This window comes from Xiphophorus maculatus, chromosome 13 (assembly GCF_002775205.1).
Source record: "Xiphophorus maculatus strain JP 163 A chromosome 13, X_maculatus-5.0-male, whole genome shotgun sequence".
Classification (NCBI taxonomy): domain Eukaryota; kingdom Metazoa; phylum Chordata; class Actinopteri; order Cyprinodontiformes; family Poeciliidae; genus Xiphophorus; species Xiphophorus maculatus.
In genome coordinates, this window is record NC_036455.1 from 1,507,288 (window position 1) to 1,519,990 (window position 12,703).

The 12,703-nt window shown below is 36.4% G+C and overlaps 2 protein-coding genes across 5 annotated transcripts in view; one reads left to right on the forward strand and one right to left on the reverse strand.

Moving 5' to 3' along the window:
- LOC102230100 (ras/Rap GTPase-activating protein SynGAP-like) overlaps nucleotides 1-2,286 on the forward strand; it is a 56,332-nt gene extending 54,046 nt beyond the window's left edge. For all 4 annotated transcript variants that reach the window (XM_023345354.1, XM_023345353.1, XM_023345355.1 and 1 more), the window contains one exon: nucleotides 962-2,286. In XM_023345354.1, the coding sequence (XP_023201122.1) occupies nucleotides 962-1,007 (46 nt within the window). In that variant the 3' untranslated portion in view covers nucleotides 1,008-2,286. The remainder of the gene's footprint in view (nucleotides 1-961) is intronic.
- Nucleotides 2,287-8,525: 6,239 nt separating this feature from the next.
- LOC102228011 (relaxin-3 receptor 1-like) lies at nucleotides 8,526-11,763 on the reverse strand. Its single transcript, XM_005796542.2, has 2 exons — nucleotides 11,684-11,763; nucleotides 8,526-10,799 (listed from the first exon to the last, which is right to left on the reverse strand). Exon 2 carries the CDS (start codon nucleotides 10,647-10,649, stop codon nucleotides 9,441-9,443), a length of 1,209 nt encoding a protein of 402 aa, XP_005796599.1. The 5' UTR covers nucleotides 10,650-10,799; nucleotides 11,684-11,763; the 3' UTR covers nucleotides 8,526-9,440.
- Between the last annotated feature and the right edge of the window lie 940 nt (nucleotides 11,764-12,703).

Genomic DNA, 12,703 nt, shown 5'->3' on the forward strand with positions numbered 1-12,703 from the left:
GAAACCAGGCAGTAAGTTTGGCACAAGTTTGGCTGATCTTTGGGTTTCCAGATGCTTCAAGGTGCGACATACATCATCGAGAAATTATATATTAGTATTAGTACAGTATTCTCCATGATGTTTGAATTCATGAGTCCTGAGACTTTACCCTCACATATTCCTACCCAATCTCAATGCAAAAGTAAATAAAAAAATAAATGTACTGCTGTTTGGGATTAGTTGTAGATTAAATTTATTTATCCTCAACTAAGAAATGTGCCTTTTAAAATAATATCACAGCACATTTCTTGTCATATCAAAACCATGTTTATTTATTTCCCCATCATGTCATTCCATTCTGTCTTCAGAGTCTTGCTATCAAGCCCTTTAAGCCTCTGTTGAGGGGTTATGTTATCAGACATTAGGCCAAGATTTTCCAAAAAGTAAATTGGTAATTTTCATGTCAAGTTAAAATATTCAAATATGTAAAGGGATCTGGTGATCATGTGGACTGGAGAATAGTTCTCATCAATGCTAGGACTACAAAAGAGAAGACCTCTCTGCTTCTTTGTACTGACAGAAATAACCCATCTAATTTTTCATTATGGCAAAGTTTAGCACACATTAAGATGCGACTTAAGATAAAGTTTTTATGTACCTGTGATTTTAAATATTTTTGTCTGAATTTAGACTTTTTAACTTTATTTAAATGTGCAAAGTTAAAACAGGGGAACACTTTTAAATATCACAGTAAAACTAGGCCTGGATAAACTTGGAGAACCCTGAAGTTTCCCACATGTTCAGTTACTGTAAGTTAACCAGCTGTTATGTCTTAGCAACACAGTTATTCTACTGTCAAATTTAACTTAATATAAAAGAAAAACCTCATTTGAATAAATATTAGGCTAAGATTCTGAATGTTTGTCACCTTTCAGCTGTAAATGTAGAAAAATGGTAATTGTATCTATTTTGTCTTCTGCAGTCTCTCAGCCAGGTCTATGGGGGCCTCCCTGGATCCTGACTGCTAGCTCCAAAGTGACCAGAATTCATGATGGTCACTCGGGTGTAAGAAGGTGGATAAAAACGGCTCCTACAGACTGACTCGAGTCAAAGGCCTACAAAGGACCAACGATGGTGTCATCGCACAACATTATCCATTAAGAAATATTTTCAAAGTTGTTGCAAATATTAAAACTAAGCCTGTAACAGAACTTGACAATCAACTCAGCAAGAGGACCAACGTGTGCAGCAAATGCTTTGCACGGTTTGGTTGAAATATAAGCCAGTGCCACAATAACGACAATACTGTTCCTAAAGAGTTTTTGTAACTGTGGTGAAGAAGTTGTGGAAAACAGTGGGATGAAGACGGATTTAAGATTACTTCCCCTCTTCTACAAGAAGCTTCCCACTTCAGTGGCTGAGGATAAAATGTATAGAAGAGGATTTTACCAGGCACAATATTCCTTCATGGTGACGCCTTCAACAAGCAACAAGCATGTTGTTGAATCATCAAATATTTTCTACTTTAGATTTAGTAGAATTTAGCTTTTTTATTTTTCTTTATATTATAGCCATCTCATCTTAAAAAGCCAGACAAGTTCTACAATCAGCTGATTTGAGTACAATCTGAGGTCTGTGATTTAACTTTTTAAGTTTGAAAGATATCGCTAAAACTTGACTTTCAATGTGTATAAAAATGTATTCGTAAATATTCTAAATCCATTTAATAATGGGGACACTTAAACTAATCTAATTTTATAAAAGTGATGGATATAATGACAACATGGTGACTTTTCAAAACAGTGATACAGATTGCTATTTTTCTAAGGAAAATTCTGGGCAAATTAAACACATTACAGTATTGTAACAATTTCATCCAGTACTAGATGTAAGGAGTCTTGGAACCAAAGGTGGGTTGAATGGCAACCAAATTAAAATTCATGTATGTCCTTGGGTATTTTAAAATATGGTTTGGGTGATATAATGTAGGCATGAGGAATCTGTATCTAAACTGTTGTATGCATTTCTCAGAACAGACTCATTTTGGAGTATGGGGGAGAGATTCTAATTGGAGAGTGAAGCTAACACAGCATCACAGAAATGGGCCAAATCAATACAACACATACTCAAATCTTTTTGGACAGGTTAAGTGTCAAATTTTAGTAGTTATACCCTGCCCCTTTTTTAATTAGATGTAAACGCCACCACCTTCCAAACCAAACAACTCTCTGAGTAGCTGCTAGCTTGACTCCGAGTAGCTGCTAGCTTGACTCCGAGTAGCTGCTAGCTTGACTCCGGGTAGCTGCTAGCTTGACTCCGGGTAGCTGCTAGCTTGACTTCGAGTAGCTGCTAGCTTGACTTCGAGTAGCTGCTAGCTTGACTCCGGGTAGCTGCTAGCTTGACTCCGAGTAGCTGCTAGCTTGACTCCGAGTAGCTGCTAGCTTGACTTCGAGTAGCTGCTAGCTTGGCTCCGGGTAGCTGCTAGCTTGACTTCGAGTAGCTGCTAGCTTGACTTCGAGTAGCTGCTAGCTTGACTTCGAGTAGCTGCTAGCTTGACTTCGAGTAGCTGCTAGCTTGACTCCGGGTAGCTGCTAGCTTGACTCCGAGTAGCTGCTAGCTTGACTTCGAGTAGCTGCTAGCTTGACTCTCAGTCACTTTGTAACGCTGTTTTGAAAATGTGCCATAAGATTTTATGTTAATAGCTTTGACTATAAATTTACTGTGTCCCTGCTTATAGCTAACACATTAACAAGCATTGGAATACTCATGTTTTTTTGTTTGTTTTTAAATGTCTCTGAAGCATACATCTGCAACAATTCTGCATGTGCTTTTGGTGGCAAGAATAAGTAAGTCAGTAATTCTATGATTTTGCTACAATTATCACGCGTTGAGACAGCTTTTCATTGTAAGGCATATTTTTTAAGCTAACCTGTCAGCTCCTCCAGTTTTTATTCGGAAGAGTGTGGCACTGAGCCTTTTGCATTATAGCTACAATATGATGGATGGAGAGAAACGGATTGATTAAAACATGAAAAGACTAAGAAACAGGGATATGTAGTATATGTGCATAAGATTTGACTGCCTTACAGTCTGTAATACAGGGCCCAAAAATAACAAAACCAATACAAAGAAAAAGGAAAAAAACAACAACCTGTAAACTTTGTATATTAAATGTACTTTTTGTAGTCAGGTGATGAATTAATAAGCAGTGTGTTGGTTAACTCTATTAGAATCATTTACATTACAAATTTCATGGTTGATATATTTTATCTTAACCTCTTGCCTTTAAAAATACATTTTACTTCAAGATAAATTATAAAAAATTACATGTTTATGTTACCAGAAATGTATAAAATAGCTTAATGTATATCTATTCTTATATGTAAAATGTATTAAAATCAAGGGTAGGCCCTCAGGCATGTTAAAGTTGTGGCAAAAACTAATTCTTATATTCTATGATGACTCTTAATGCTGCAATCCAGAAACAACAGTTGCGGGCGGAGTGTTTTTCTTTTCTTCCGGAGGAATTGATGATTATTATACTAGCTCGCCTGTGTTGTGTAACCAAAACAGTTGTGGTGCTTTCATCAATGCTGGATTGCAGTTTTAAGTTCTTTTTGAAATATGTATCTATTTGTTTACTTGGCCTGCATTGCAATACAGTATTCTAAAATGTTAAATTTCATATCTGTTTTTATTTTTCTGGACGCTGCAATCCTTGGTCTGTGAGAAATGTTTTCAACGAAAGCAAATATAAACTACTTAAAGTTATGCCTACATATTATTGAAGGTTTATCTGTGTTGGCTGCATTGGGCTACCTCTTAAATAAAGCCCTTGCCAGTTGTCTGCTTTATACCATACAAAGTAAGGAAATATTTTTGTTTTATTTGGTTAGAACAACTTGTTTTTTTTAAATTACCCCAAGTACAAACTAGTTAAATCTTTACTACTAACCAAATAGGGAAATAAATCAGGTTCAGATCTTGGTTGCTTGCTTATTGCTATTTCTGGACGTTCCACGCTTTCTGAGGTTTCTCATATTTAAGTGCCGTTACCATCACAGTCAAACTAATATTATTTGCATTCCAAAAATTTGTCATACTCTCAGGTGTTATGATGAGCACAGAGGAAACAAAACAAATATTGCATTTCTATTAAATTAACACAGAGGGATGCACTTGTACATTTGGTTGACCAAAAAAAGTTTATCTTTAGTCACTAATCTAGAGCTAAAAAAATTGAATATGTCATTAAGTTTGCAAAAGCATATCTGTAAGGTCTGAGGAAGCACAAAAACTATGAGACAATTAAAAGGAAACTGTATTTTCAGTCAAAATGTCTGCCAGTTATGCCAGTCAGAGCTTTTAAAAATCTGAAAAAGTAATGGGGCCCAGAAAACTGCAGCTTGTTCCCTGATACAGAACATTCAGAGACTTTTTGCAGATGGGAATTTTGGTTAATCCAGATACCCATAAATATGAAACCCTTTTACCCTCAGTCACTCTTTGTGCTCTACATGTACATTATTGTGATGGACCAGAAGTTGAATTTATATTTGGCACACAAGTTTACCAGTAACTGAAGAAAGACCCACTGTAATAACGTATTTAAAGAATTTATATGGAGAATTCTATTGAAAAGTGTTTGTTTGCAAAATTGTGAAATCTTAGATAATTTATGAAATTTTGTGAGATAAAGGGTTTGGGGGAGGGAAACTGCCATATTCCTGAAGGCAAAGCAGGACCTAACGGAGTAAGATTATCTTATATATTTTAAGAAAGAATATACAACATCAGTCAACCTATTCATGTTTCTAAAATGGATGTATAACATTATGGAGTGGAAAAATTATTTTTTTCTTGGCAGCTATTACTCTGCACAATTGATCTACTGTGTCACAAATATATTGCTGGTGGGATTTTTGACTTGAATTAGGCCTCCTGGATGTAATACCTTAATTTACTTGAGGTTTCTTTTGAAATAAGCCATGCCCCATTGATAAGCCATACCCTCCAGACCCCTGATGTTGTGTGGTGGATGTTTAACGTTGGTAATTTTATTTATAATGGTAGTAATCGTAGGTATGATTGCGCTTGTAATTATTATTAGTGTAAGTATACTTGATTGATATGACTTGTTTTGAACAAAGGGAATGTATTCATATTTCAGGTGATTTTTTTCCGAGTGATTTAAATAAATTATTAAATCCCTAATTCTTGATTATCTCTTGTTTCACAAGACAAGCGTCTGGATCTGGGCAATTTCGCCCCTTTACAAATTTATTTCCCTATTTTGTATCTGCATGTTTCCATTCGGTCCCTTCCTACTTCTATGTCTTAACTATATTTAGCCATAGGCCGTTACTTGGTTTCAAAATTTGCTCAAAGGTCACATGTATTTTGACTTTACATGTTATATTCTGAAATCTTTGTATTACACCTTTTTTATATTAATTTTGTTTCTGATTTGCTGCCATCTGATTGTTTCTGTTTTCTTCCGTTATGTCATACAACACATTAGCAATCCTGATCAAACCAATATGAATGTAAGTAGATTGCATTTATGTTGAATTATTGGTAGATAATGAATTTCTCAAAGCTACACTTCCCTAGAGTAGAATATAAAGAATGTAATTAAAATGTTAAGGCAGTTACTACGCATTTCCTTTATGGGTACAAGTTATCTTTTCTGTATTTTCTAGTTGAATACAGAAAATGCATTTTTTTTAAATCTTTGGTACAAAAGATTTTAGGGCAACTGCTGGTATTCAGGTTGACTTTAAATATTACAGTAGGCAGCATGTAGACAGCCATTTGTGTTGTCTGGCTCTGAATGTCAACTCCAATTGAAATATTTAGTTAAAGTCAGCAGGATTCTGTTTTATAATATATACTGGAAAATCTGATTAATTTTAAAATTTAGCTTGACGACCAGTCAGTCGGTCAGTTTTGGACATGAGGCAGATTTTCTGTAGACGTAGTCGGTGCCTATTTTTACGTTTTGTAATGAACTGAAGTCACTGGTTGGAAGTGGTCTTACCAATTTTGTGCAAAAACGTGTGCAATACGGTCACAACCTGGTAATGCTGGTGTTGGCCGTTCATTTCTGTTTACAAGAGGGATGGGTCCCAACTCAACCCTAAAACACAGCCTGGATCCCACTGCAGCAACTAAACACCTCCAGTGATTCCTTGTTTTACTGCTGGAAAACAAAGGAATCACAAAGAGGCTGTTCATTACAAACAGCCTCTTTGTAATGAATGAAAAAGTGATGAAACGCCACCAAGCATATTTCCTCTATCAGCTCACAGCTTCGTCCTGTGCCGCAGCTAATCAAAGCCAGCACAAGTCACTCATCCGAACGTGGCTCAGCATTCAGTAGCATCATCTCAGTGGCTGTAGGAATAATGAGATGTCAGCTGTTTCCCATCAGAGTTCTGCACAGAGACAACAGATGTACACCAGCCAGGACTCTGACAGGCTTCGAGAGGATGAAGGAGGATCAGTTTCATAAATCTTACTGCTCTTCCTCAACGGCAGTCACACTCCATTATGTGTGTTATTTAGGCTTATCAGAAAGAAATCTCTATACACCTGGCAATGCTGCTGCATTTTCTCGTAAGAATTAAAATCTAAAAATATAAAAACCGTTTCATCTGAACAAATTTCAAGTTTTGCAAAAAAAAAAAAAAATTTTTAGAAATCTGAATCTTATGTGGTAAAGCAACACGACAAAGCACAAAATGTACATAAAAAATAAGAAATCAGTCATACTGAGTCAATACTCCCCCCTCAGCATCAATCAACCACCATCTTTTGTTTCTGTGTATAAATACATTTCTAGAAGCTATGTATTGTTTACAATTAACATATAAGAAGTGACAGATCTTTTCAAAAAACTATTTTCATGTGGACAAGACCTTAACTGTGATGTCTGAACAGCAGGAACAATGAGCTGCAAAACAATGAGGAAAAAGGCACCAGACATATTAATTCTAAAATATATATTTTTAGGTATCTTATTGACAAAAAATCCGGACTGTTAATTACAGCCCCAGAAAAATAGAAATTATTACAAACTAATTTGCAAATATCGGTTATACATGATAAAGTGGAATTACAGAGCTAATAAGAACTTTATACATTATGCAAATAAGATAAGAAAATGGCTGAAATGTGTTACAGTTTTTAAAGCAATCCTGCCCCCTATTGATAAATAATGTTGCCTGGAATAGTCTTTCAGAGGTGCCAAAGTTTAGTACTCAAGAATTATCTTGCAACTTGGATGCATCCCTGCTCTAACACATCTGAATCTAAAACTGATTCAGTTTTTGCTCAGGAGCTTTGCTCCTTTGCTCAGGAGCTTTGCAGACTCAATCAGATGATTCAGCTTTGCAGAGTCCTGGTCCTGGTAATGAGTCATTCATTTGATTCAGGTGTGTTGGAGAAGGGATGCATGTAAAATAGTACACAATAGTAGAGCTGAAGATCAAAGTGTATAAAGGAGGTCACCAGAACCTTCAATATTTGTATGTTGTTGTTGTTGTGAAAGTATGGGTCAAGTCACACTCACTCCCAAACAATGCATTTAGTCAATTGTTTTTGTATAGGAGACCATTTAGAGTTTTCATTACCAACAAAGTGTCCACTAAGTACTGAATACATTTCAGTACTTAGTACTAATTTGAGTTAGTACTAACCTAATTTGAGTTATTTGTGTCTCTTTCTCATTTGTGAATAATTGCTTAATTACAAATGGCTTACAATTTCTTGTCACTAGGTCCCATGACAAAAATTTGTACAGTTAAATACTTATGGTCTTTGCAGTATTACTGTAAAAATGCCAAAGTTTTGAAAATGGAATCCACAAATAAGCACAGATTCCACAAAAAGTTATGATAAAGAAACTTAATACATATGTATGCAATGTACAAACACAAAGTAATGAATAAAATTCACAACACACAAATGTTTGACCATAACATTACCAAGGCAACCTGCTCATTTACCACAAAGAAAACACAAAAGAGACAGAGTATGACAAAAAAATAATAAATACAAAATTGGTTCACACATACTGTCTTGTAAAAAAAGAAAAACAGCAATGCAGATTCACCAAGGCTAATGTGACCACGCAAAGTTCCAGACAAAAATATGCAAGTTGAGAAAAAGCCACTAAATAGTCATTGCTTTTCTAGTTCACATCTTCCCTGACTAAAAAAGGAGTATCAGCACCATCTTGTGGTGTATTAGAGAATATAAATAATGGCTGAGATTTTTTCAAAGTTCTAAAATATTTCTCATTGTGAAACTTAAAAAGTCTCATTAGAGGACTAAAACTCAAATGTGCATTTTGGCTCTGTAATTATACAAGGCAATTAATATTTTAACGTTTCAATAATATTTGACTGACCGGTTTTGTTCTTGGTTCAAAGAGTTAAAAGTTGCTGATGCAAAGTGTAAAGCAAAAAACACAAAGGATGAACAAATTGTTGTTTACGTTCAGTTGGTTTTATTTTTACATTTCAATTCAACATTTTCACACTTTACACTGAAATAAACAAGCACAACCACAGTTAAACCGTTCCTGCAACAGCAGAATACAAAAGAGGAGATATATATTTTTTCCCACAAAAGTTATCAACAACTACAAAATATTGTTTATTCTTTCCAATCAAATAATAAAGAAGAAGGAAAGAAAAGACGCTGGCACAATATCTTTAGGTAATATTTTAGCATATGCTACTTTGAAAAATTTCAAAACATTTACATTTTTATGCAGAAGCGCAGAAGCTAAGTACCTGCATCGACATGAACATTCTCATATAGACACTACTGACCATTAGGGGGAAAAGTGAAATGTTTATACAACGTGCAGTCAGAAGTCTTAAAAGAACAGCATGACTTTCTTTAAGGGAGGCTTTCTGGAGTTCATATGGAGCAGTCAGTGTCTTACCTGCTGTAGGTAGATGAACAGTCTCAATTCAAGACAAGACATGGTTGTGAATGCATAAAATACAAAAACATGTTTTTATTGTCTGGTATTACTAATAATGGTTTTCCTGATAACAGAGAAATTCCTTCAGTACAACTTTGCATTTCACCTTATTGTGTGAAAGTGTGGTGTGTGGTAGTAGCAGAAGGTTACTTCTGTTTACTGCCTGCCTGTGTTTTTCTGCCCTGCACCACTTCAACCATAGACAGTAAATGCTCAACCCTGATATGACACTGACTGGTGGAATCATCATAAAAATGATGGTGAGAAACAGAAGTTTGAGGATAATACATATTTTTCAAAGCTGATATTGTTGCCTTCTCAAAAACAATTGCAATTGCTTGCTTTTCAAAACTGAGCGACTCTGTCTCAGACTGCTGCTGCAGGCAAGATACTATCTGCTCCTAATGTCCCCACAGAACACAAAGATCGCAGAAAAAGACTGAGGAAACATTGTGTTGAGACTTTACAGTGGTGATGCTCCAGCTGGAAGTGTTGTCAGCGGTGTGTAGCCCCTTGAGTCAGTTTGGCACGTCTGGCTGTAGACGTTGCTGAGAGGAATACCAAGCTGACTACCTTGCCCTAAACCCTCCTCGGAGTTAAGCGCATAAGGCATCTTGGAAATGATGGCCAAACTCAGCTTGAAGAAAACATTACGCAGAGCTGTGCGGTATTCCTTCCTGACCAGACAATAGATGACAGGGTTGAAACAGCTGCTGGTGAAAGCTAAACAGTTGGCCAGAGGGAAGAAGTACGTCTGAGCAGTGTAGAACGATTTGCTCATATCAATGATGTCAAGCTGTATCAGGACGCTCCAGAGAGTGAGGATATTGTAGGGAAACCAGCAGGCACAGAAGGACAGCACCACCACAGCCACAGATTTTGAGATGTCGGCTTTTCGCCGAGTGCTGCTGCTGCCTTTCAGTTTGTGCCTGCAGAGGAATCGCAGCAAGAGCAAGTAGGAGAGGATGATGATGGTGTACGGTAGCAGAAATCCCAGAACCACTCGCAGGAGTTGGTTTATTCCGAGCCAAGCCGTGCCTTCTGGGAAGCGGAGCAAGCATGCTGCGTCATTGCCGCTGCCCACACGGCTGAGGTCTGCGAACACGGCCCTGGGTACCGCCACGATGAGAGCCCCAACCCAAATGATAGCTGTGGTTACCGGGAAGGTACAAGATCTGTTGCACAGGGACGATCCAGGTTTGAGAGCTGTTGCCACATAGCAGTAGCGTGTCAGACTCATAGCTGTCAGGAAAAAGCAACTTGCAAAAACGTTCAGTCCAGTTAGTAAGGACACAGCCTTGCATGTGGCTAAGCCAAAAGGCCAACTGTAGTCCAGAGCAATGTCCACTGCCCAAAACGGTAAGGCAAGAGAAAACAGCAGGTCGGCCAAAGCTAGGTTGAAAACAAGGAAGTTGATGGTGCCTGTGGTAATGGTGTGAGTTGAATAAAGTAGGAACATGACCAGCAAGTTGCCCAACACTCCAGCTGTAGCCACAATGAAGTACACCACAGAGATGAACACTCTCAGCGTTCCATCATCCGGACTCTCCATCCCACTCTCATTGTTTGAATTGTGAAATGACAGCAGAGAGTTGTTGCAAAATGCACCCAAACTACAACTGCTCAGGAGGTTGTAGAAAACCTCGAGCCTCTTCAAATCAAGATTTGACATGTTTTAACCTCTAAAACTCACGTTTTTAAGGACAGCTTTTTTTCTTTTTTTTTTAGAGGTGGAGGTGTTTCCGCTTACCCTCTCTGAGACAACTATAAATCAGATAGGCAAGTTCCGGCTGCGTGTTTATTAGATGACAATCGTCTGCTCCTGCGAGGGAAGAGGAAATTATAATTACATCATAGACGCAGCAGTTTATGAGTAAATAAGTGGATTAGCTTGGTCAGATAAACTAATTATACTGAAGTGTCAGATCGTGCTGCCCAGATGTTAATGAAAGAAACAAAGTATCTAAATTTTTTTTATCAAAGTCTTGTGGTTGATTTCATTGCCTAACAGAGGAAACATTTCAAGATTTGTTCAGTATAATTTTTAACCATACTTGCTTAAAAAAATTCATGACCACACAGCATGTACAAACATCCATCCTCTAATAACTGATTATGATGTTCGATTTCAAACTAATCGCATTATTTGAACAGGAGATGATCTGCCAAGTAACCCAAATGGGTTTTCCTCAAAGATCTGCCAGATAAAGAATTCTTGACTTGTAGATGTTAAATTAATATTAATATTGAAATCTATAGTTTTTTTTGTCTCTAATTTTCTTCTCTATCTTTTGCTTGTTTGAAATTAAAAAGGCAAGGAACTTGGAACTTGTGCTCAACCCTCTAACATTACTTACTGCCTTATTTATTTATCGATCCAGTTTTCATTTATCCAGCTGTTTATCTAAATTTCTCCCAGTCTTAAATCTACCGGCTTTATTTAAAAGTCTTGCAACTTTGAGCAAGACTCTTAAATAGAAAACACAGTTAATCACTGACATAAATCTGTTACTTAGGCACATCTAGTGTTCGTTAAGTACTGAAGACCAGAATCAGTTTAAATTTCCATTTATTTCAAATAATTTGACTAGAAATTAAATATTACATTCGAATGTAAATCAAATGACAAACCTCACAAGCACAAGCTTTACATCTTCCTGTAGTTTCTATTGCTATTTTCCATGAAAGAAACAAAACAAATCTTACCTGGGAAATGAATGATGGAAAACCTTTAGCTGGGCTTACTGTCATCGCTATGAGCTCTGCTGAAGAACACGGAAAACAGCAATATTCATTGTCCCCTTCCCTTGTTTTAGGCTCCACCTTCTAGAGAAGGATCAACAAGGGTCTCATAAATGGTTGATCATTAACTGTAGGAACCTACTAATATTTAAGTATCGACAATCATATCAGTCTTGTTAAATAAACAATAAAAAAAAACTATCAAATGTCAATTTGAAGGGTAAATCCTTTTTGTCTGTGAGAATAAAAATTTTTATGGAAAGGAAAACTAACATCTAGTTTTCAAAATCAACATTAACACTTCAATTGGAACTGATTAGCTATCAGGAGCTAGTCTTTAATTGAAGATTAAGCTATTGGTAATCACTACCATGTTATAATGACTAAATCAAGACAGAAGGATCTACCATAAGCAAACAAGAAACCGTATTACTTAGAGGGAAGTTCCGAAATTAACTGAGAATGAAGGTTATCTTTAGCGTTATCAAACTGCGGTTTTTTTGCGACATAATTTGTTGCTACAATTACATGGTTTGACATCAAGGAAAGGTTGGAGAGTAAAGATGAGGAAGGCGTTACCTCTCTCACTCTCTGCTAGATTGATATCCTGTAGCAAATATGTACAAATACTTAAGTACTGGTTCGCTGTGCTGGTCTGTATGCACTTCATTTCACTAGATTATCTGTTATGCAGTGAAGTTTTATATATACATAAATATTTGTATTGCACTGCACGCACTGTGACTGAGTTTTCAGTTGTATGTTTGAAACAGTGTTGCAATACATGTGTGGGGAATGTGCTGTTAATGAAAAGATCCATGTTGGGATCTGCTCCACTGAATTCTTTCACTTCCAGGAAATTATAATGTGGCATTATTATTATTATTATTATTATTATAGTCAGAACTGTAACTATAATAATAATAATGGAGGAAGTGGGTTGCGGTCTAAGAGAGAAATTCAAATGATTGACTTTTTTTTTTT